This window comes from Larimichthys crocea, chromosome X, assembly GCF_000972845.2.
Source record: "Larimichthys crocea isolate SSNF chromosome X, L_crocea_2.0, whole genome shotgun sequence".
NCBI classification, from domain to species: Eukaryota; Metazoa; Chordata; class Actinopteri; family Sciaenidae; genus Larimichthys; species Larimichthys crocea.
This window is the reverse complement of record NC_040020.1, coordinates 36780308-36802376: the sequence shown is the minus strand read 5'-3', so window position 1 is coordinate 36802376 and position 22069 is coordinate 36780308. Positions and strand designations below refer to the sequence as shown.

Genomic DNA, 22069 nt, shown 5'->3' with positions numbered 1-22069 from the left:
TACCAGACTTTGGTTGGTCACATAAAAAATTACATGATAGGATGGTATGAAGTGTAAAGAGAGAGTCTTCTTCCACACCTCTGTATACCTGTAAACTGCAAAATAAAGGTGTGGAGGCAGGGAAGCGCTTCAGTGCATGTAGATTATCAACTGGAGACAGGAAGTCTTTGCAATGTGGGGCGGATCAGGATCCTTTATGAACAGTTTATTAACAGTATCATATAAAGCTAGTCAGCCAACTTCAGCTCCAGAATTCCACTTTATTCATGCATTGATATAGAGTTGCAAGTACATGTACTGTATGAAGAGGTATAAAATGAGAGGTATGAACCCAACGTCAATGAGTTCATTGGCATTGAATCCAGAGGTGGGCATAGGACTGTAGACACCAAAGTAGCACAAAGACGGAACCAGTTTGACGTCTCCAACTCCATCACCCATAACTGTAAACTACAACTATACTTAGTGAATATCATTGGTTACATTTACACAAAAACAAGTCAAATACATTTATGTTGACCACAGTTCATTTTGCCACTGTTACGTGAAAGTACATGAGCGGGCACGGAGGTCAAATCTATCCAAAGATCCAAAGACACAAAGCTCAAGGAGAAAAGAGGCCAAAGTCACCTTCAAGTTGAGAGATGAAAAGGCACTCAGTGTGTTCAGAATGTCTGAATAGCTTAGTTAAGAACATATTGTACGAGTTATGTTTGTTATGTTGCCTGTTTTTTTGGTGGACCAACTGCTGACAGGAGAGGAGCCCCAAACTTAAAGTGTGACATCACAACTGTATGCTTGACGTACACTGAATGAAGAGATGATCACATGGCTCCTCCTGTCCTTGAGGAAGACAATGAATGCCAATTTGTCAATGTGTGTGTGTGTGTGTGTGTGTGTGTGTGTGAATTAGAGGCAAACAGACAAAATGAAAGATGCCGTGAATAAACTATAAAGAGGAAGGTATGTTTTGCTTTTGTGATCATATTTACAGGTTTTAAAGGTGCAGTGTGTAGGATTTCAGTGGCATCTAGTGGTGAAGTTTCAGATTGCAACCAAATGAAAACCCCTCACCTCACCCTCTTAGCTCAAGCATGAAGGAGAAACTACAGTGGCCATGAAACTTGTAAAAAAAAACGTCATATCTAGAACCCGTGTTTGGTTTGCTGAAACATGGTGGTTCAACATGGCAGACTATGTGGAAGAGGACCCACTGTAGATATAGAGGCTAAGCCTATGCTAACATAAACATAAGTATTCTTATTTCCAGTTGATTACACACTAATGAGAACATAGTTATGAATATTATATTCCATTTTCGTCAAGAGATGATTGAATGTTACACATTGGACCTTTAAAGGTGAATGGGAGGTTTTGGACCTCCGTCGTAGATATGAGGAGGGACATTCTACTGTTGGTCAGTTAGTGCATTCAATTTTGTTATTTCTACATACAACTCCAGCTACAACTCAGCAGCAAATCAACTCACGAGTGATAACAAACAACAGCGATTAAAAAAAAAGCAAGATGGCTCAAAGAGTGGTTTATGACAGAAATTACCCAAAAACCATTTTATCCAAGGGTGATAACTGACATGCTGCTACTTCCTGCTCAACTTTGGTGATGTGTTTGCTTTTGAAGGCTCTGGTCGGATGAGTGATATGTTTTCTTTTAGTATTAAGGAGAAAGGCAGTCGGAGAAGAGTTGTTCTTCTGTTAGCATTAGGTCAGACTATCAGGAGATTCACAACGTTTGTGTTCAACTTGACTTTGACACACAAACCTTCATCGATGGTTGTGACCTGTGAAGAGGAGGCAGAGAATCCGAAAGTGAGGTAGCTATTGTTTGTGTTATGATGAGGGTTCTGCTGATACTTGACCTTTTAAGAACTGGCCAAGCTGATCTGACCCAACCTGACTCAAGAGCCAAGGCCAAGGCTGGATTACCAACCAAGTAAAGCAGGGCACTTGAGGTTCACACTGTGTGTCGTGGAAGTGCTAAGTCAAAGGTGACTTGACAGATGACCTGGACCCTATGTTGTCGGGAGCTGATTAAAAAGTCATCTGTATTCACTGGTGTACTTGTGTACAGTATTGTGGTCTGCCCATGCCCAGCTCTACATCCAGCAAACATCCACGGCTGACTGATGTTTCGCTGTAGCTGCTGGATGACTGGATGGTACAACACTGTTTAAATGTGCACAGTCCAGGTGCTGTACAGCACAGTATTGCTGCTCACAGCGCGTGTAGGTTTTAGATTTGTTTAGCCTAAATCAATCACGTGTATCACAGAGCTGTATGTCTTCCCTTCAGGAACGGAAGATACAAATCAGAGTGCAGAGGTAATGACTGGAAAACTTTGAAACCACTCTGAGACGTCTCACACACATTTACACAAACATTCTTAGCTTTCGAAAACACTATTGGTCAAACACGTTGCGTTAAAATGAGACCAACGTGTTGGAGACAGAAGTCTGCAACACATCTGAAGACTGCTTGTTTGTCAGTGTCACTGTTGACTTTCAGTCCATCTGCTTTGTTTCCTTTCATTGTTCCTAAACCAACCTTGGAGTAAATCTTGAGTCTTTTTCTTGATTCCTTGTTTTAAATCAGAAATAGAAAAGAGGAATCGAAGAAGAAGACTCAAACGGAAGTGAGAATGTAATGTATAGAAAGCACGACCATGTCCTAATAACGTCTGTTAAACCTTTGGGGAAGTGAACGCAGCCCTGTGTTTATCAGATTTGACGTTACAGTTCAATTACACATTCCAAATAAACTCATTTTTTGTCTCCTCGCCTGGAAATTGAATTCCCAAACTGACCGCTGCATGTTACATCACACTTAACGGTATATATAACCTGAAAACATATTCTTCTCAGTCAGATGGGGGATTAAATATTGATCAAGGCGAGAAGGCAAAGAATAGAATCTACTGTCCAGATGTTTCCACCACCATGGTCGAAGAGCACTGTGCACTGTAACATCAAACTGAGGGAGAACTGGCAGGATGCTGCTCCAGGAGTCAGCACCCCTACAGAAAGTTGGTGGAGGAGTCCACTCCATCGATCTGAAACTTATAGCCATCAGTGGGGGCAGTGGCAGGAGCCACGGGAGCCACGGGAGAGGATTGAGGTTGAGTCTGGAGGATGAAAACAGAGAAAACAGTGAGGGAGAGACACACAGAACACCTCGAGCTGACAGGGAGCCAGACACAGAAACAGCATAGAGAAAATATTTTCAAAATAAAATACCCTGTGCAAACTGCTGGTTGTAAAAAACAGACACAAGAAAAAACAAATTAACTACGTAGCATATTTACACATGCAGAAGCAGTTTCGGGGTTAGTCTAACACTGGTTTCCTCTCAGGATTGTTCCCTTGCATCAGTGGCTGACTTTAAGTTGTCCAGATATTTGTCACGTGTTTATTTCATACCATACCATACCACACCTCACATGTCCACTACTTCAGAGGTCTGTCAAGCAGCGATGGAATCTTTTGAACTTGAAATAAAGCTTTACCACACCTTTTGTAGGCACAATCCATGAAGAGAAAGTGATTCTCTGTGTGTGTTTACCTGTCCTGTCAGCAGTGGGTCGGCAGGTGAGGACGCCATATTGTCCATCTTGAGCTCCTCTTTGACGGGTTCGCTATACATGACTGGAGCTGGAGCATAGCCCTACACACACACACACACACACACACACACAGACACACACACTTTTAATATATTTAGACGTTTCATTATTCTCCTGACGCCTCTGTTTATCACTTTAGGACTTCCTTGGGTCTGTGATATGTTCCATCATTGAGCCTACAGTCATTTAATTCAACAATAAAGTGAGCATGAGAGGTGGCTGACATTCATCATTTGCCTTTCTACCCTCACCTGAAACCTTCACATATGAAAAGTTATTATGAACATCTAGTGGTAAGGTAAGTTTGAAGGGAATTAGATATCATTAAAACACAGTTATGCAGGGTATGTTCCTTTTCTACCCAAAGTTACACAGTAAACCTTTAAATGAGATGTTGAATGTTGCCACAGTGTGACTAAATCTGCAGCTCAGTGTGCAGCCAACCACGGACCTGCAGGTCATTGATCTAATCATTGCACTGATTATGTAAGTCAGTCAAGTTTCAAGTCACCCTCTGAGTTGAAGCGTCTGAAAGGTCAAAGGTCAAAATACACAGCATTCTTTTCCTTCCTGTCACACAAACAGACACAATACGTACCATTGGAGCCGCGGGTCCAGGAGGGTACTGGCCTGGTGGTGGACCGCTCCATTGTGGAGGCTGGGCAGGGGGGACCATAGCTGGACCAACAGGAGGGTAGACAGGGTTCTGGGGTGGGTAGCCTGGGTTAAAGCCCTGCAAGAGGGAGACAGATCAGGAAACACTGAGGGAAGCAAAAAGGAAATGTCAAAGTACTCAGCCCTGGAGGAAGTGAACAACTCTGGGTTCACTGCTCCAAGTTTATACTTAAGAAAGCTTTTAGGATGATACTAACTGGGGAGGGTGGGGGGCCATTCCACTGTCCTGGGCCAGTGTTCGGAGGAGGATAGACTGTAGGACCCTGTGTAGGAACACACACATGCACACATTACACAACCGATTCACCAACAATCCTCCATCTACTGCAAAGAAGTCAAATAATGATGATGTAACAGATTGATAAGATACAGTGTGTCGTGTGACGTACCACACCAGGAGTAGGGCCATAATAGGACACCTGCAAACACAGGCAAACATTCTTTAATCAGGACGTAATCATTCAATCAGTCATATATAGAGACATGTTTGTGATGTCATGAGCAGTGATCAGTGTTAGTATAATCTCACCCCTGGTTGTCCGGGGTTGTTGTAGGGAGGAGCAGGTCCAGCAGGACCAGCAGGAGGAGGATGGACTACATCTGGAGAAGCCTATAATAAACACATGATGAAGCGATTCACGATTTGATTGACGGTCATACTTTCTCTAACTGTGTCCTGCAGATCATCTGTTGATTATTAACGGTCCATCTTTTGTCATAAGATGATTAAATCTGAGTGGACAGGAGGGTGAGTGTCCATTCTGTGACAAACATTTCATTTTATGTTCCTCAGCGGTTAGTCATGCAGCACATCAAATCCATCCTCCCTCCTTCCCTGGACCCGTACCAGTTTGCATATCGGGGCAACTGGTCCACTGATGACGCAATCTCCACTGCCCTCCACTCAGCTCTCACTCACCTGGACACTAAGGACTCATATGTGAGGATGCTGTTCTTAGACTTTAGTTTAGCTTTCAATATCGATCATCCCCCAGCAGGGGCTGAACTCTGCAACTGGTTGTTGGACGTTGCAATCCAGGTTGGCAGCAACGCACCCAGCACCAGGGTTATAATAGTTTTGGATTTTTCAGCATAGTTTCGTTTTAGTTAGTTTTGGCTTTTAGCTAATTAGTTTTATTTAGTTTTAGTTATTTGTAAAACAAATATTTTAGTCTTAGTTAGTTTTAGTTTTGTCAAAATGGTTTAGTTTTAGTTTAGTTTTAGTTAGTTTTAGTATTAGTTTTAGTTTTCCCATACCTTGTGAATTTGTGTAGTACAAGATTCAAATGTTCAAGTATGAAAACAAAAAGGCTTTATTTAATACAAACCATGGATAATGTAAGACATTACATTTGTCCCATTTCTCCAACACAGCCAGAACCTGTGGCTTACACAATCAAATGACCAACCTTAGTTGTGTTTAAAAAAATAAACAAACAAAAATAAACATTGCAGTTCTGCAACACACAACTGATCATCCCAATCCCAATGAAAAACTTTCCAAAACTGCAACACAATGAAACGTAGCATGTCAAAAGCCAACAGCCATCAAGAACTCCCAATTTCAACCAGTAGTAAAGAACACTCATTTAAAAAAAAACCCAACTCATTTTTAAATGTAAACAACACTTCTTTTAAATGTAAAACAAAAGGAAAAAAGTTAGTGTGCGTTATGTCAGTGTATTGTATGTGTGTGATAATGTGGATTTATGTGCATCTATCCATCTGTCTTTGTCCGTGTGTCCATCTCTGTTGTGTGTGGTGTGCGCGTGCACGGTGTGTGTGTTGCACGTGTGTGTGTGCTGACGTGTGCATATTCAGGAAAACTCGCTGCTCTAGAGATCTAGGCACTCAACATGTGAGTGATGCAAGTGTGTGTATTTGTTCTTTAGGATGTCAGTGTGTGTGTGTGTGTGTGGTGTGTGTGGTGTGTGTGGTGTGTGTGTGTGTGTGTTGGTCTGGCTGGAGGGCAGCTGAAGAGAGTAACCTATGCCCTGTGCTGTCCTGAGGTCTTTCGCTAAGCAGCCGCACTGCTTTAACAATGTTCGAGCCATTGTCAGTCACAACAAGCAGCACTTTGTCTCCAACGATATCCCATGCCACCATGGTCTCATCGATACAGCGAGCAATGCATTCCCCTGTGTGAGGATGGTCCAAACGATGCAAGCTTAGTAGAGCGTGGTATACCCGCCCTCCAGGTGGATGGTAGAAGCAGGCTGACACACCTAGGAAAGATGCGGTCAACCCCTTCTTACTCCATCCATCGACGCATAGGTTAGTTCCTGGCATCTTTCAGGATTTCTTTCAACCTTTTTTTGCGTTCCCCATCCGCCCTGAATGAGGTTGTTCAGGCGCGCAGCCCCGGGGACCCTAAACTTAGGCTCAAGTGCACAGCTATATCTTTAAAAGCCGGTGTCTCGCAGAGGCGGGTCGACATTCCAGTGTGAACAAAAGATTCACAAGAGCTTCCTCCCTCTTTGAATGCTCTTGTGAATTAACAGACCAGCTGTCTTTCCGGCATTTTAGAAAGTCGAACAGTTTCGGCGTTTCCCCGCTCCGACTACTCTCTGCCCGTGCTTCGATGGGGCTAGCACTAGCAGCTAATGGGCCAAGCAGCGACAGTTGGCGTCTTTGTGGTAACTTCGAGATGGACTTTCAAGTTCGTGGGATTTTTTCCTTTAATTGCGTTCCACATACCTTCCTATCCTCCTCCACCATGCACACACTCCTGTCCGTTTCACTGGAATATTGAAAGTAGTCCCATATAGGCTGGCCTTCCTCTTCTTCACCTTTGCCATGTCTCCCACTCTACGGTCTGCCTCTGACTGGCGTACGTGGTCAATGAGGTAAAGGCGCTTCGATGTTTTTTTTTTTTTTTATCGCCTTTAGCAAGGTTGGAACAAAGACGAAAAACGAATGGCAGTTCATTTCAATTTCGTTAGTTTCAGTTAGTTTTGTTCACAAACATTTTCGTTTTATTAGTTTTAGTTTTTTAATTTGATGATCGTTTTAGTTAGTTTCAGTTAACGAGGAGTTTTTTTCAGTAATCGTTTTCGTTTTTCGTTCGTTTTCGTTTACGATGATAACCTTGCCCAGCACCAGCACGGTGGACACAGAGGCTCCCCAAGGATCGTGCTCAGCCCCCTACTCTTCACCCGTTGACCCACGACTGCACACCCACACACAACAGCAACCTCTTTATTAAGTTTGCGGATGACATGATGTGGTGGGGCTCATCAACAACAACGATGAGTCAAATGACAGGGAGTGAGCCAACTGGCCGTGTGGTGCAGAGACAACAATCTCTCTCTTACTCTCTCTCAGACCCTGCAGCGCATAGTGAGAGCAGCGTGAAGGACATCGGTGCCTCCCTCCCTCCTCCATGACATTTACAACACACCCTGGCCCGCAAAGCACTCGCATTGCGGGCGACTCTACCATCCCAACCACTGTTCCTCAGCCTCCTGCCCTCCGGGAGGAGGATGAGGAGCCCCAGCTCTCCAGATTCAATTATAGGGCCCGAGCACGTGGCTTGCGGCGAGGCCCTATTGAATTTCGAATGTTTATCTTTTTTTTTTTGTTTTTATTTTTCCGCTTCCTTTTTTCAGGAGTAAGCGGAGGCGAAAAACCCCAAGAAGAAGAAACATTCTTCCGTCAAAAGTAACACACACACACACACACACACACACACACACACACACACAGTCATCTTAGAGCAAGCCACAAAACGTTTTGGCTATAACTGTACTACTCACCAAAGTCTCCACTTTCGCTGATATCCCCGTTCTCCTCGTCAGACTCTGACTCTGGTTCTTCCTCTTCCCACGATACGTCATCCAGTCCATCTCCAGGTGGAAGCCGTGTACTGTGTGCAGACGGCTCGATTTCTTGACGAGGTCTTTCGCTAAGCAGCCGCACTGCTTTAACAATGTTCGAGCCATTGTCAGTCACAACAAGCAGCACTTTGTCTCCAACGATATCCCATGCCACCATGGTCTCATCGATACAGCGAGCAATGCATTCCCCTGTGTGAGGATGGTCCAAACGATGCAAGCTTAGTAGAGCGTGGTATACCCGCCCTCCAGGTGGATGGTAGAAGCAGGCTGACACACCTAGGAAAGATGCGGTCAACCCCTTCTTACTCCATCCATCGACGCATAGGGTTAGCTTCCTGGCATCTTTCAGGATTTCTTTCAACCTTTTTTTTGCGTTCCCCATCCGCCCTGATATGAGGTTGTTCAGGCGCGCAGCCCCTGGGACCCTAAACTTAGGCTCAAGTGCACAGCTATATTCTTTAAAAGCCGGTGTCTCGCAGAGGCGGGTCGACATTCCAGTGTGAACGAAAAGATTCACAAGAGCTTCCTCCCTCTTTGAATGCTCTTGTGAATTAACAGACCAGCTGTCTTTCCGGCATTTTAGAAAGTCGAACAGTTTCGGCGTTTCCCCGCTCCGACTACTCTCTGCCCGTGCTTCGATGGGGCTAGCACTAGCAGCTAATTGGGCCAAGTAGCGACAGTTGGCGTCTTTGTGGTAACTTCTGAGATGGACTTTCAAGTTCGTGGGATTTTTTCCTTTTAATTGCGTTCCACATACCTTCCCATCCTCCTCCACCATGCACACACTCCTGTCCGTTTCACTGGAATATTGAAAGTAGTCCCATATAGGGCTGGCCTTCTTCTTCTTCACCTTTGCCATGTCTCCCACTCTACCGGTCTGCCTCTGACTGGCGTGAGGCGTGGTCAATGGAGGTAAAGGCGCTTCGATGTTTTTTTGTTTTTTTATCGCCTTTAGCAAGGTTGGAACAAAGACGAAAAACGAATGGCAGTTCATTTCTAATTTCAGTTAGTTTCAGTTAGTTTTGTTCACAAACATTTTCGTTTTATTTAGTTTTAGTTTTTTAATTTGATGATCGTTTTAGTTAGTTTCAGTTAACGAGGAGTTTTTTTCAGTAATCGTTTTCGTTTTTTCGTTCATTTTCGTTTACGATGATAACCTTGCCCAGCACCAGCACGGTGGACACAGAGGCTCCCCAAGGATCGTGCTCAGCCCCCTACTCTTCACCCTGTTGACCCACGACTGCACACCCACACACAACAGCAACCTCTTTATTAAGTTTGCGGATGACATGACTGTGGTGGGGCTCATCAACAACAACGATGAGTCAAATGACAGGGAGGTGAGCCAACTGGCTGTGTGGTGCAGAGACAACAATCTCTCTCTTATCTCTCTCTCAGACCCTGCAGCGCATAGTGAGAGCAGCTGAGAGGATCATCGGTGCCTCCCTCCCCTCCCTCCATGACATTTACAACACACGCCTGGCCCGCAAAGCACTCGCATTGCGGGCGACTCTACCCATCCCAACCACTGCTTCTGAGGAGCCTCCAGCTCTCCAGATTCAATTATTAGGGCCCGAGCACGTGGCTTGCGGCGAGGCCCTATTGAATTTCGAATGTTTATCTTTTTTTTTTGTTTTTATTTTTCCGCTTCCTTTTTTTCTTCTTCCGTCAAAAAGTAAATCGCATTTTCGACGGCCCATGTCCCCTCGAAAACTCATGAAAATTTGCCTACCCCCCCAATGTCGGGCATAAAATTACGCATTTTGGGGGTCTCGCACATGGACGTACGCATATGGCTCTACAGCACCACCTAGGTGTGCGTTTTTTGAGGTGCCCCTCGCCACGGCTTCATCCACGTGTACGAAATTTGGAGGGAGTATGTAACATGCCGGGACGCAGAAAAAAGTCCGGTGACACAGGCTACAGTGAAGCGTACGGCGTCCAATTTTTGTCAAATTTGGACTTTTCGGGTTTTGGGGTCATTTTTGAACAAACTCCTCCTAGGGATTTTATCTGATGTGCTTGAAACTTGGCGTGTGTGTTCTCAAGGCCTCGACAATGCAAAGTTATCAAAATCACAAGGCGCGTCAAAGTCAACGCTGCCGATTTTTTCGAAAAAACATGAGACTTCACTTACTTTTGGGCTGATTTTCGGGCAAAAGTGTTGGGCTATCATATAGTTTCTCAGAGCTGTCTGAAACTTCCAATTCGTCTGCATAATTAATTAGGGGGCGGGGCAAAAGCTCTCTATAGCGCCCCCTGGAATTTTTCTTTGGAACAGCCCCACCACAGTTTTGGACACAGAGTTATGAAACCTCAGCCGAATTGTAGAACATGGCAGGACCTACACAAAAGTCTCTTGGACCAATGGGTTAAAATAAACAGGAAGTGAGATATTTAAGAATGAAAATCGCCATTTCCTGTGTTTCGGCATGGTTGAGAAGGGGTCATGTTTGAACGAACTCCTCCTAGGGATTGTATCCAATTCACTTCAAACTTGGTAGGTGTGTTCACATAGGCTTCCTGAGTAAAAGTTATCAAAATGATGAATTTTGTGGACGTGGCTATCCATAAAAATCATTCAAAGAAGGAATCGGCAGGAGGCACATGCTGATGGCTTGTGATTCAGACCGATGTTATGCACATTTCGACATGTGCGAGGGCCCGACCATTGCTGCTTGCAGCTCTAATTAATATTAAAACTACAGCAGGCCGCCACAGTCCAGGTAATAGATGGAAAACATTACTTTATGAAAACATGTTTTGTAAATCAAGTTAAATTACTTTTTGTGCTCATTTGTGTTTTTACACCAAAAACCCAAACTATGGCACAATCCCTGTTGGTAGATGCAGTCGCATTTGTCTGTTCTCAGTACCTGTAGCGTGGAAGCGGTGGTGGCTTTCTTCTTGAAAATCTTCTTCCTACAACAGCAGCAGACCCCAGCTGGGATGCCGAGCAGTAAAAGCAGAGCCATGAGAGGGTTTGCGCCTGTGGACTCATGATGGTCTGCAGCAGAAGAAAGACAAGTGATGAGAGTTCAGTCTTAGTCTTTAACAGTGGTCTGAAAGCAAGGAGGAAAGTAAAGATCCTGTCAAGAGATTCATGTCATCATTATTATCATCATCTAAACTAGACGAATTATTAATGTCATCTGCAGAGGAAGAGACAAACACAGGGGTTACATCAAAAATACACTGAACAAAAATATAAACACTTGTTTTCGCTCTCGTTTTTCATGAGATGAACTCAAAGATCTAAAATATTTTCGATATACACAAAATAACCATTTCTCTCAAATATTGTTGACAAATCTGTGATAGTGAGCACTCTTTAATAATCCATCCCACCTAACAGCTGTGGCATATCCAGATGCTGATTAGACATCATGATTATTACACAGGTGTGCCTCAGGCTGGCCACAATAAAAGGCCACTCTGAAATGTTCAGTTTTATCACACAGCACAATGCCACAGATGTCGCAAGTTTTGAGGGAGCGTGCAATTGGCATGCTGACAGCAGGAATGTCCACCAGAGCTGTTGTCCACCAGAGCTGTTGCTGAATGTTCATTTCTCTACCATAAGCCGTCTCCAAAGGCGTTTCAGAGAATTTGGCAGTACATCCAACCGGCCTCATAACCGCAGACCACGTGTAACCACACCAGCCCAGGACCTCCACATCCAGCATGTTCACCTCCAAGATCGTCTGAGACTAGCCACTTGGACAGCTGCTGCAACAATCGGTTTGCATAACCTAGAAATTTCTGCACAAACTGTCAGAAACCGTCTCAGGAAAGCTCATCTGCACGCTCGTCGTCCTCATCGGGGTCTCAACCTGACTCCAGTTCGTCATCGTAACCGACTTGAGTGGGCAAATGCTCACATTGGATGGTGTCTGGCATGGGATGAGTAGGAGTAATTTGATTGGAAGATGAAAATGAGGCTTTGACACTCAAAGTACAGGAATACTGAGATGTGCTGGAGGGGTTGTGGGCTGGTGGACTACACACACACACACATGCACTACTCACAAAAAGTTCAGGATATTCAAGCTGTAGTCGATGCTCAAGGTCACATGACAAGTTACTGAGACATTCAAATGTTTTGTTGTGGTATACACACCACTGTTGTTAACTTTTGTTTCAATCCATTGTTTGAGATGAAGAAATGACCATTACCCTTTCTACTTAAGTGCTCTACTTTCATGACAGAATATTACTGTAGCATGAACTTTTTCATTTACATAAATTTAACCCAAAAGTCAAATATCTAAAACTTTTTGTGAGGTGTGTATTTTGGGATTGGCCAAAGATTTTGCATTTTTGGAAGAATATTCAAAAGGAAATGAAACATGTTTTGATTTTAGATCTAGTACTGTAAATACTTGGTATGAAGCCACAACCCCCCAGTATCACAGACTGGAGAGACACGGTAAAAAAATTATTTATCATTTCTATTTTTAGTTTTCCTTTTGTACTTACTGTAGTATGATACTGATACTAAGTGTATTAGTCCAATGTAAGTGTAACTGCAGAAGCATCTCCTCTTGTGCATTCTTGGTCATATGTATGTATGTCTGCTATTTATTTTTTGTGTTTAAGTAAAAAAAAAGGACATTTTTTTCACACTACACCACACGCAAAGTGCTTAGTCATGATGTGAACTGCTGAGTCTCATTTGTCATGAGATAACTTTTGTTATGATTTGGTGGTAAATAAATAAAATTGAACTGAATTTGGTGTGTGTGTGTGTGTGTGTGTGTCTGTGTGTGTGTGTGTGAGGAGGGATGAGTCTGCAGCTGGCTATGCTCCTCGTGGTCACTAACACTGCAGGGATGGGAGGGGTTAGGATGTCATCCAGCTTCTACAAACCTCCACATTGTCCAGTTCGGCTCACGCTATGGAGTTGGCCTTCCTCACCAGTTTGTTCCTTTGTTGACATGCCTTGTGTTGATATTACACCCCCAACATACCACTGCAGACAATGCCAGCCACAGAATGAAAAACATCTGTGGCGTATTATGTTGAACATGTTGAAGGACTGAACCTTCAGGAAGAACAGCTTGGCCTGTGTCTTCCTGTGCAGGGCCTCAGTAGTGTCAGTCAAGTCCAGTGTGTTGTTCATGTGTACTTCAGGAATCTCCAACACACAAATACATTATCCTCCTTACATACAAAGCTCTAGGGGCGGCAGTAGCTCAGTCCATAGGGACTTGGCTTGGGAGGCCGGTTCAAGTCCCATATGGACCAAATATGGATGGTGGACTGGTAGCTGGAGAGGTGCCAGTTCACCTCCTGGACACTGCTGAGGTGCCCTTGAGCAAGGCCCCGACCCCAACTACCATTCTGGGTTCGGGAGGCAGACACGGTCAACACTTTTAAGAGTAGACTTAAGACTTTCCTTTTTCATAAAGCCTATAGTTAGGGCTGGCTCAGGTCATCCCTTAGTTATGAGATTGATCAATAAAGTTATTAGAAGCTAAACTTTATTTATAAAAAATAAATCACATTGTCACAATCATTTTATGATATATTATATTCAAACGTTATGTGTTTATACACACTTCATGGCATCTGCATTAACTGCTGGGAAGGGGGAAGCCTTAATGAACTGGTGAAGAGATCCAGCTCTGTCTGGACTTCTCCCTTCATTTCCATAACCTCCATGTGTTTCCAATCCTAGCACCAGGTCAGTTAGTCATTTGCCTCTCCTTGCTTCGCTCCAGTAACTTCCTGCTGTTTTCATGACCTCATCTTGACAGTCTCCTCCCAGTTCTCTTACTGGTTAGTGTGGTTGGTATTAGATTGACAGTTTTTCACCCTATCCCCTCTCTTCACCAACCTCCTCCTGTTTCCCCATCCCAAGTTCCATTGTCACCGACTTCCTACTCAGTTTCAGATCAACCTACACAACTAAACTCACATGAAGGTCCACAGAAGCTTTGACATAATACGTACAACTCAAAATTCCAAAGACACCTTCACATCTTCATCCTCTGATCAGGATGGAGTCCAACCTCATGGTCATGTTCTCATTTCAGTAGGTCCTTGCTTATCCAAACTACATACCAGGTAGGTACCATCATCTCAACCCTATAGTTGGTCGGGTTGAGATGATGCTCTGGTTTTCTCACCCTGTACTACGGTCAGTTGTCTCAGGACCCTCAAGAAGACTTTTGTGAATATGCTGGATGTGTTGACTTGCTGTGTTTTGAACACAATGTGCTGTTTTGCTTCTTAATATATTCACTCAGGTTTAAAATCATATCAGCAGCAGCTGTTAAGTGAATATGGAAAGCAGAAATTTGTGAAGGATCATGATGTAACAGGTGCAGCAGCCACTGAAATATCTGAATGAATAATGAATGTTCTTAAGCCTTCAAAAAATCAAACACCCGTCCAGCTCCTCTAACGTGTTGGAGTAAAAATATGACATAAAAAGATGGTGCTGTTTAAAACACCCATGCACCACGTCAATCAACACTGGAGCTTGTCTTGTTATGTCGATAAACTATGATCCATTCTTGTACACTAATAATAAATCTATTGCACCACAGAGGCAGATGTTAGACCGTTAAAGCTGTTAGCTGAAGGCCTGTCTCGTCATCAGGATTCTTCTAAGACTAGTGAGCATTTATTGGAAGCTGGTCAGGATCCATATGAATAACAAATAAAGACCAACCTGTCAGGTCCATCCTCGTAACAGACACCACCCGGTCCTTGCGGTCTTTCACGGTGTAACGGCCCATATCAGTGTAGTTCACATGCTTGATCATGATGCTGGTGCGTTGGGTAACAACCCGGTCAAAGTAATCTGGAAGATCTTGGGAGACCCGAGCACCGTCATGCACCTGAGGGAGACAAACTCACCATCACCAGCTGCATTTCCACCAGAATCACAAAGGATGACTGACGACGAGCTTCTAAAATGTTACAGAAAACATCCATGACACTTCCAACAGCTTCATGATCCACCCAAAGGCTCTGAAGAACTAAAGGTGAAGAATAGCCTCTTGGTTAACTCTGACACATTAATGCACTTTGTCACTGTTATAGAAGGAATGAGCGTTTGGGAAATGTTTCCTTAGGCCTCAACAACACGTGACCACAACACACATACTGAAAGATGAATCTATAATTCTCTAATTCTATCCTGTCATCTCACCAGTGTAAAGTTGCCAGCTTCCCCAGAGAACTGGAGGGTTGCATCAGCCAGGTCGATGCCATCGAGGTTGATGTAGAGATTCTCTCCCGCTATACGTTTCACAAAGTTACGTCTGGCTGCAATAGAGAGAAGAAATGTTTTCCTGTGCACAGAACACCCAGTCAAATGTATGTCATTGCCTAATATTGTTGCTACACTGCAGTAACCAATGAGAAAATCAATAAACAGAGACATGGACGTGTGAAGAGAGTGAATATTTTAGCAGCACTGTCACTGCTTTTAAGTTTTGAGAGTGTGACATATCTACAGGAATCCCATGAGGCTGCAGGTATTCAGAGCTCAGAACTGTTTTTAATGCAGCATGCGTGCCTGCTTAATATTCTGTATCAGCAGCTTTTGTTATGTGAGTATACACAACAGAAACCAGTTCGGCAAGAAAATCACACAGAAGATCCAATATCAACCAAGCACGGCAAACTCACGTGTGACAGCCACTCTGACGGTGGAGATCTCTTTTTTCCAATAGTCTTTCTGAGTGTACGTCCCCTCGTCCTGATATGTCACCTTACAAAAACATACAGAGCACATGAAGACACCGGACAGACGTCCAAAGTGAAGCAGTTATTTGTATTTCCATAAAGACAGATGTTAAACGTTTGGTTACCGAGTCGATGTACCAGCGTCGGTCGCTGCCTGTGCCGGACACCCTGCCTTTGATCAGCCTGTGAGAGGAACAAGAGCCACATGGAAACACATCAACATCAACTCACAGCCTCTCTCCATGAACATCCTATGCACAAGCAGAACACTGACCTGTGTCTGCTCTTCTCCCAGTACAGGTATGTCTCGCCGGGTCTATCAGCCGGGGTGAACTCTAGCATCTCCGCACTTTTGGGCAGGTAGATCTTCAGCTGGCGACCATGGTCCAAACGCTCGTAGATATCAGGGACTGTGTAAGACTCTGAGACGACAGCAGGAGAACAAAAATCAGTGCTGCTGACACCACTTTAGAGAAATGAAGACAAACTCCCTCCAGTTTGGTAGTTTGGAGTTTGTGGCTTTATAATTATGACAGAAAATTTTCAGTGTAACATGTAATCATCGCAAATGACTGTATGTATCACATTTTAAAAAGGTTCAAAGGCCCGTTACATCACTGGTTCCCAACCTGGGTGGTCCTGACCCCGGCTAGGGGTCGCCACAGCTTCATGGGTGGGGTTGTGAGGCACATACAGTCATGTCTGCTAAACTAAGACATCGGGCTGAGATCACACCTTTCACTGACAGCAGGAGAGGAAAGAAGTGTCTGAGGAGTAGAAATGATACTCACCCACAGAGAGAGCCGTGGACAACAGGATCACAACACTCCACATCATCTGCACACAGGACACAGAGATCACAGTGTCACCACACGCTGATGCTACCCTATTAGTGAATGCTCACGTTTACACAATGATGAACAACCACTCCAGTCTATGAGGAATATTCATCAACCAGCACCCAGTCCAGCTTCTCGCTCTTCATTGAAACTATTTTCAAAGAGGAGACGGAGTTAGATCTCTGCCGGCAGCTCGTTCCAGTCGAGGCGTCTCTCGCTCTCTGGTTGTTTGACTTCCTAACTAGGGTTGCAAAGGGGTGGAATGTTTCTTGTAAATTTCCAGAAAGTTTCTGGAAACTTCCATGGCCAGTTAAGCTAAGGAATTTTGGAAATATTCCAAATCAGAAACTCTATAGGAATTTTGGAAAATAATGGGAATTAACTGTAAATTGGGGGTAATTGAAACAAAGTGTATCATATCCAAACATAAATCTAAGCATTTTGTTTTGTCATAAGCAGACATGCAAAATAAAACAATTAAAAAAACATTTCAACAGATTTATTTGTAAGTAGAACTTTATCAAGTTTTAATTATTTTATTGAACAATTTCATGTAGTCCACGAGCTCAAATGTGTGTCTTCAACAGTCTCTGTGTGCTCTGGGCTCTAAAGTGTGGTCCAGGTACAGAAATCACCTGTGCAGGTAGGGGGCGTGGCCTCAATAGCCCTGCAGTAAGTAGTGTGCTATGTGCATGTGATTGAGGAACAGCAGATATTCAAGTGTACTTGAATGAAATCTGGTTGTTTTAGTCAAGATGATGATAAAATGTATTTTCCCAACTATATTTAAGTTCCCTGTTAAAGGGCCAACCTTCAATCTTGTAAATTCACAACATTTTTTCTGTTTGTTCTCATAAATTCCCGTTAATTGCAATAATTTCTTGTTAATTTCCATGGAAAGTTTCCAGCTTTGAAAATTCCCAGAATTTTGCAGAATTTTCCCTATTCCTAACAGACCTCTGCTGGAGGATCTCAGGCTGCATTCAGGCTTGTAAAGGGTCAGTAATTCAGTGATGTTTAACATGCTTTAAAGTAATCATTACATAATTGTGAAACGTTCAGGTAACCAGTGTTGGTCGAGACCAGATGTGAGCAGTGAGCTGCAGTGTTTTGAAGCGTGCATAAATACATAAGGTTTAAATAAAATATATCATATCATAAAATGATTGTGACAATGTGATTTATTCTTTATAAATAAAGTGTAGCTTCTAATAACTTTATTGATCAGTCTCTTCCAAATATTGATTGTGATTGAGCCTAACCCACTGACACTATCTTTGGAAGTATGATAACATTTATATCTCTTCTATCACGCAGACTGATTAAACTGGAAGCAGGCTCGACTTCACTCACTTTTTGAAAGATGTTGTGCAACATCTACAGTTGGAAAAGATTAAATTCTCATCAAGAGACAAATTCCATCAAATCTGTCACCCCTTTATAGATTACTTCGACAGAAGTAAACCAACACAAACTAGCCTGGTGTTAATATGATATATATATGAGTATAATATAGCTATATCTGGACTGAACTTTAAACAATCTGTAAACAGCTTGTAATACTGTATAGAACACAGCCTGCTTCAACCTAGTACTTTAATGCTTATCTTTAATTTTCTTCTTCTTCTTCTCTTGCTGTATATCTGTATCAATGATATCTACATGTAAAACATGTCAACATATTGTTTGTAGAATGTGTCTGTAACAGCAGTGCTTCTGTTGAGTTCAGCTCAGGTATTCCCAGCACAGTTTCTGGGCCGAGACGCGCTGAACTGGTTGCACCGGCAATACTTTTAATGCCATTGGCTACCATTCCACACACAGGTTTGTAACCGTGGTTACCGTTGTCTGCGTGCTGACCATCCCCCATCACTGTGGTCAGACACTTTATGGTGTCTCCTCGGTATTCTTTGTCCATGTGACAAGGGGGCTGGACTGAGCGACTAGACGTGTGGCTAAGCTTATTCTCATTTCAACACTCTTTGGTTTAATCTTTATGTAATAATAATAATCTTTATGTAATAAGCTGTTGGTATATGCTGACTTCTAACTCTGGGTTTCAGCTGGTACATGCAGAACCTCACCTCACAGCACATGAGGTCATGTTTCACATATGAGGGGGCAAAGTTAGACGTGTAAGTCAGTAAGCCTGCTGTATGTGTGTCAGCATGCTGTTAGCTCTGTCAGTACATACACACTACTCCATACTCTTTAGTATGTGGCTGCATTCAATGGATATGACACAAAGCAGCTCCTACACGCATTGCATTGTGGGAGAATAGTGTGCATACCAACACCTTTCTGATGTCTGTTTTTTTAATTCGGGTGGCAGTGGTTTAGGTGGTCTCTGGTGGTCCTGGTCTAGTAATCAGAGGGTTGCCGGTTCGATTCCCGTCTCTACTAGTACAGTCCAAGTGCAGTGACAGTGTGTGAGCTTAGCATCAGTGTGAAGCTTCAAGTGGTTCAAGCGGTTAGTAAATCAGAAAGGCGCTGCATAAACACCCCGGTCTACTCATGGTCCATCTGTACTCTGACATACACTTTTTCTTTCAGATCTCCTTATCGCTCTGCAAACCACTCCACCACCACTTCCACCTCACTCTGACAGAATCACTGCTGTATTCAAACAGTGACGAGCAGCACTCAGAGAGGGGAGAAGATAACCTGTGACCTGCTGTGAAAACAAAGCTTCAGCACACATTTCTAATCCACTCATCGTGATGGCTGTAAACTGATTTAAATGAACAGTCCGGTTCACTCTGCAGACACTCAGATAACTGAGGAAGCTTCAGTGTACCTCTGTCTCAAACTGATCTCAGGCCTGCTGGTGTCAAACACAGATTTATAAAAACCAGGATGAGTGTTGTCATTTTCTGACTTGCTAGTACAGACACCACAGTGACTGAGCGTGCACACACCCTCAGTATTCTGGCTCCTTATAGGCGCTAAAACTGACCCTATGAAGTGGTTCAGGTCTCAGCCATGACGTGCCTTCGTTAACGTCATTCACAGCAGATCAGAGACTCTGAGGTGAGTACCGTATTACTGCAGTGTTATGTACAGTATCAAACCTCTACAACACACCAGTGTTCTGTTTTGTCTGCACTGAATTTATATCAGCAAAGATCTCATTAAAAATATGTTCAAAAAACAAGATTAGGATTCTGACATTCAGCGCCATTGGCATTCCGGTCACCAAAAGAATCATTGGTGTTCCATAATTAAGACTGACTGAGTCGTTTCTTCAAGACGTTCTATTAACAACCGATCACATTTATCGAATGAAACGCAACTTTAGAGTGTTAATGTGTCAGTCTGTGTTCTATCAGTTCACTGTGCACCTGTCTGCGCCTCAGCTGCTGCCTTTCTATTCTGAGCCTGTCTTTATTTAGCGGATACTGTGTCGCTCCGTATAGAACAGCTATGTCGTCTGTAAATAAACAGTTTAGTCTGGAATGAAGCCAAATACGAAATATAAAAAAAAGCAATCACAATTCCATAAACTAATAACAGACAAACAGTGCAGACAAACTGTGCCCTCTAGGGCATCGACAGTGACTCAGTGTAATACGTTTAACTCATCAGTTGAACTGATTAGTTCCTCCTTCAGGCGTGATGCCATTAAACTCCACACGCTGGACCTTTAAGTTCTGTTCCTTTACCGCCAACCAGTTGATCAAATTACAAATTAAAACTAAATTAAAACTTTTTTAACTCCAAGTATTATTTTCAACACCTCCCAGCACATACTTAATCAATGATCTATTTTTTCATGTTCCATCAGACTGGAAGCTGTCAGTGTTTGTGAACACATCTGCACTACACATTGAGCAGCAGCCAGAGCAGTTCATGTTAATTATCCATACACTTAGTCTGTGTATTAATACTCCGCGTACAGTAAGTTATTGTCAGTTCCACTATTACTACTACTAGATACTACTTACCCTGCTTTGTGTGTGACACGCCCTTTGTGAAACACGCAATGGAGAGGAGACAAAACCATACATGTTGGTATATAGCCTCTATATAACCTATATATAATAACATCTGAGGCGACTTTACACGGCAGAGAGGCGATTCAAATAACAATTTAATTTCTCAATTAAAAATGGAGGGAAATGAGCGGAAATCTTTCCAGTTCTGTTTTCAATCTGTGTTGGTAGGTGTGCCCACCCCACACACGCTACTATTCTAATCGGCAGCACCTGAAAGCCTCACAGGCCCATCCCTGTCACGGGCATGTCACGTTAGGTAAACACGGTAAGACAAAGGACGGAGGCATTCAGCTGCGTTCGTTACTTTACTGTGTGCCCCGTCGTGTCTGGAGAAGGCCGTGTGAGCGCTGCTGCAGCCGCCCTGTCTGCTGTGGCCGCACAGAGGTGTGGTCGCGGGCACTTACAGAAAAAACAAACCCGCCGGAATGTGTCGGACGGAGCCTTTGAAGTGCTCTTTGGAGCGCGCGCGCGAGCCGCGTGCGGAGAACGCACACATGGTAAATGTGTCGGTGATGAGTGCTGAAGCAGTTTATAATGAGCTCCAGAAACTTTGGAGCACAAATGCAAGCTCGCGTTGAGTCCAGAGAAGAAAGAGCAGAGCCAGCAGCGGCCATTTGTTTCCAGCGCGCTTCAACTCGCTTTAATCCAGAGTCTGATGCTGCTGGAGCAGGAGCCCAATTCACGAACCTTCTCAAACCGGTTGATTTCTGTGGACGTTAAACAAAATGTGACGGTGGTCGTTAGTGTGCGCTTACCTTCAGAGGAAGAGGGCAGGAGAGCAGTCCGTGTGTTCAGTATGTATGTCAGTGAGCAGCAGCCTCCGGAGCGGAGCGATGGGCGGAGGAGCCGGAGAAGTGCTGCATTCAGGACACTGTGGGAAATACAAAAAAATCACATCTATCATTTCCATCTTTCAATCAAAACCCTGAAAGCGGAACACTTAGAGAGCACATCACTCACAGATCTCATCTATTTATGTATCTCAATATTCAACCTTAGAGCCTCACAACCCAGAAAATTTTAGTTCAACACTGAAGTACCAAATACTGTAATTCCTCAAGCGTCCACTTTACATTACATTACATTGCATTTAGCAGACGCTTTTATCCAAAGCGACTTACAGAGGAGGACATAAGCCACTTGAGGCTGGCTACAGAACATTTCAGTTTCCATAAGTCCCCATGTTCAAATATTAAAACAAACATGTTTACAGCCTGGTACAAAAAACAGTTTTGGTCTCTATAGTTAATTTCCTCCTTCATGACAACTGTACTGAGGGTGAATTTATATACAACTCACCTGTTCAAATCAAAAACAACACATTTGACATGGCACACATGGTCACTTTGATTGACAGTTAGGTGTCATTACAGATGCCTTATTT

The 22069-nt window shown here is 43.5% G+C and overlaps 1 protein-coding gene across 4 annotated transcripts; it reads right to left on the bottom strand.

Annotated features, from left to right (window-relative positions):
• Positions 1–170: 170 nt before the first annotated feature.
• On the bottom strand, positions 171–21571 carry wu:fc21g02 (uncharacterized). Of its 4 annotated transcripts, XM_027283713.1 has the most exons (15): positions 20635–20712; positions 16643–16688; positions 16126–16273; positions 15977–16034; positions 15795–15876; positions 15313–15428; positions 14830–14998; positions 11027–11157; positions 4844–4924; positions 4704–4733; positions 4512–4577; positions 4325–4372; positions 4238–4282; positions 3579–3680; positions 171–3141 (listed from the first exon to the last, which is right to left on the bottom strand). In XM_027283713.1, exons 1-15 carry the CDS (start codon positions 20695–20697, stop codon positions 3034–3036), a joined length of 1293 nt encoding a protein of 430 aa, XP_027139514.1. In that variant the 5' UTR covers positions 20698–20712; the 3' UTR covers positions 171–3033. The 4 variants fall into 4 exon arrangements, with proteins under 4 accessions (XP_027139514.1, XP_027139515.1, XP_027139513.1 ...); XM_027283714.1 differs by lacking the exon at positions 20635–20712 and adding an exon at positions 21441–21571 and having other exon boundaries at positions 4238–4372; XM_027283712.1 differs by having other exon boundaries at positions 4238–4372.
• Between the last annotated feature and the right edge of the window lie 498 nt (positions 21572–22069).

What these genes read in the sequence shown, in the direction of transcription:
- wu:fc21g02 (XM_027283712.1), bottom strand. Translation starts at nt 20,697, where the DNA reads ATGTATGGTTTTGTCTCCTCTCCATTGCGTGTTTCACAAAGGGCGTGT. An exon ending in CTGGACCCGCGGCTCCAATG is followed by an intron (nt 3,681 to 4,237) that starts GTACGTATTGTG and finishes GTGTGTGTGTAG; the next exon opens with GGCTATGCTCCAGCTCCAGT. An exon ending in ACCCACTGCTGACAGGACAG is followed by an intron (nt 3,142 to 3,578) that starts GTAAACACACAC and finishes TTCATCCTCCAG; the next exon opens with ACTCAACCTCAATCCTCTCC.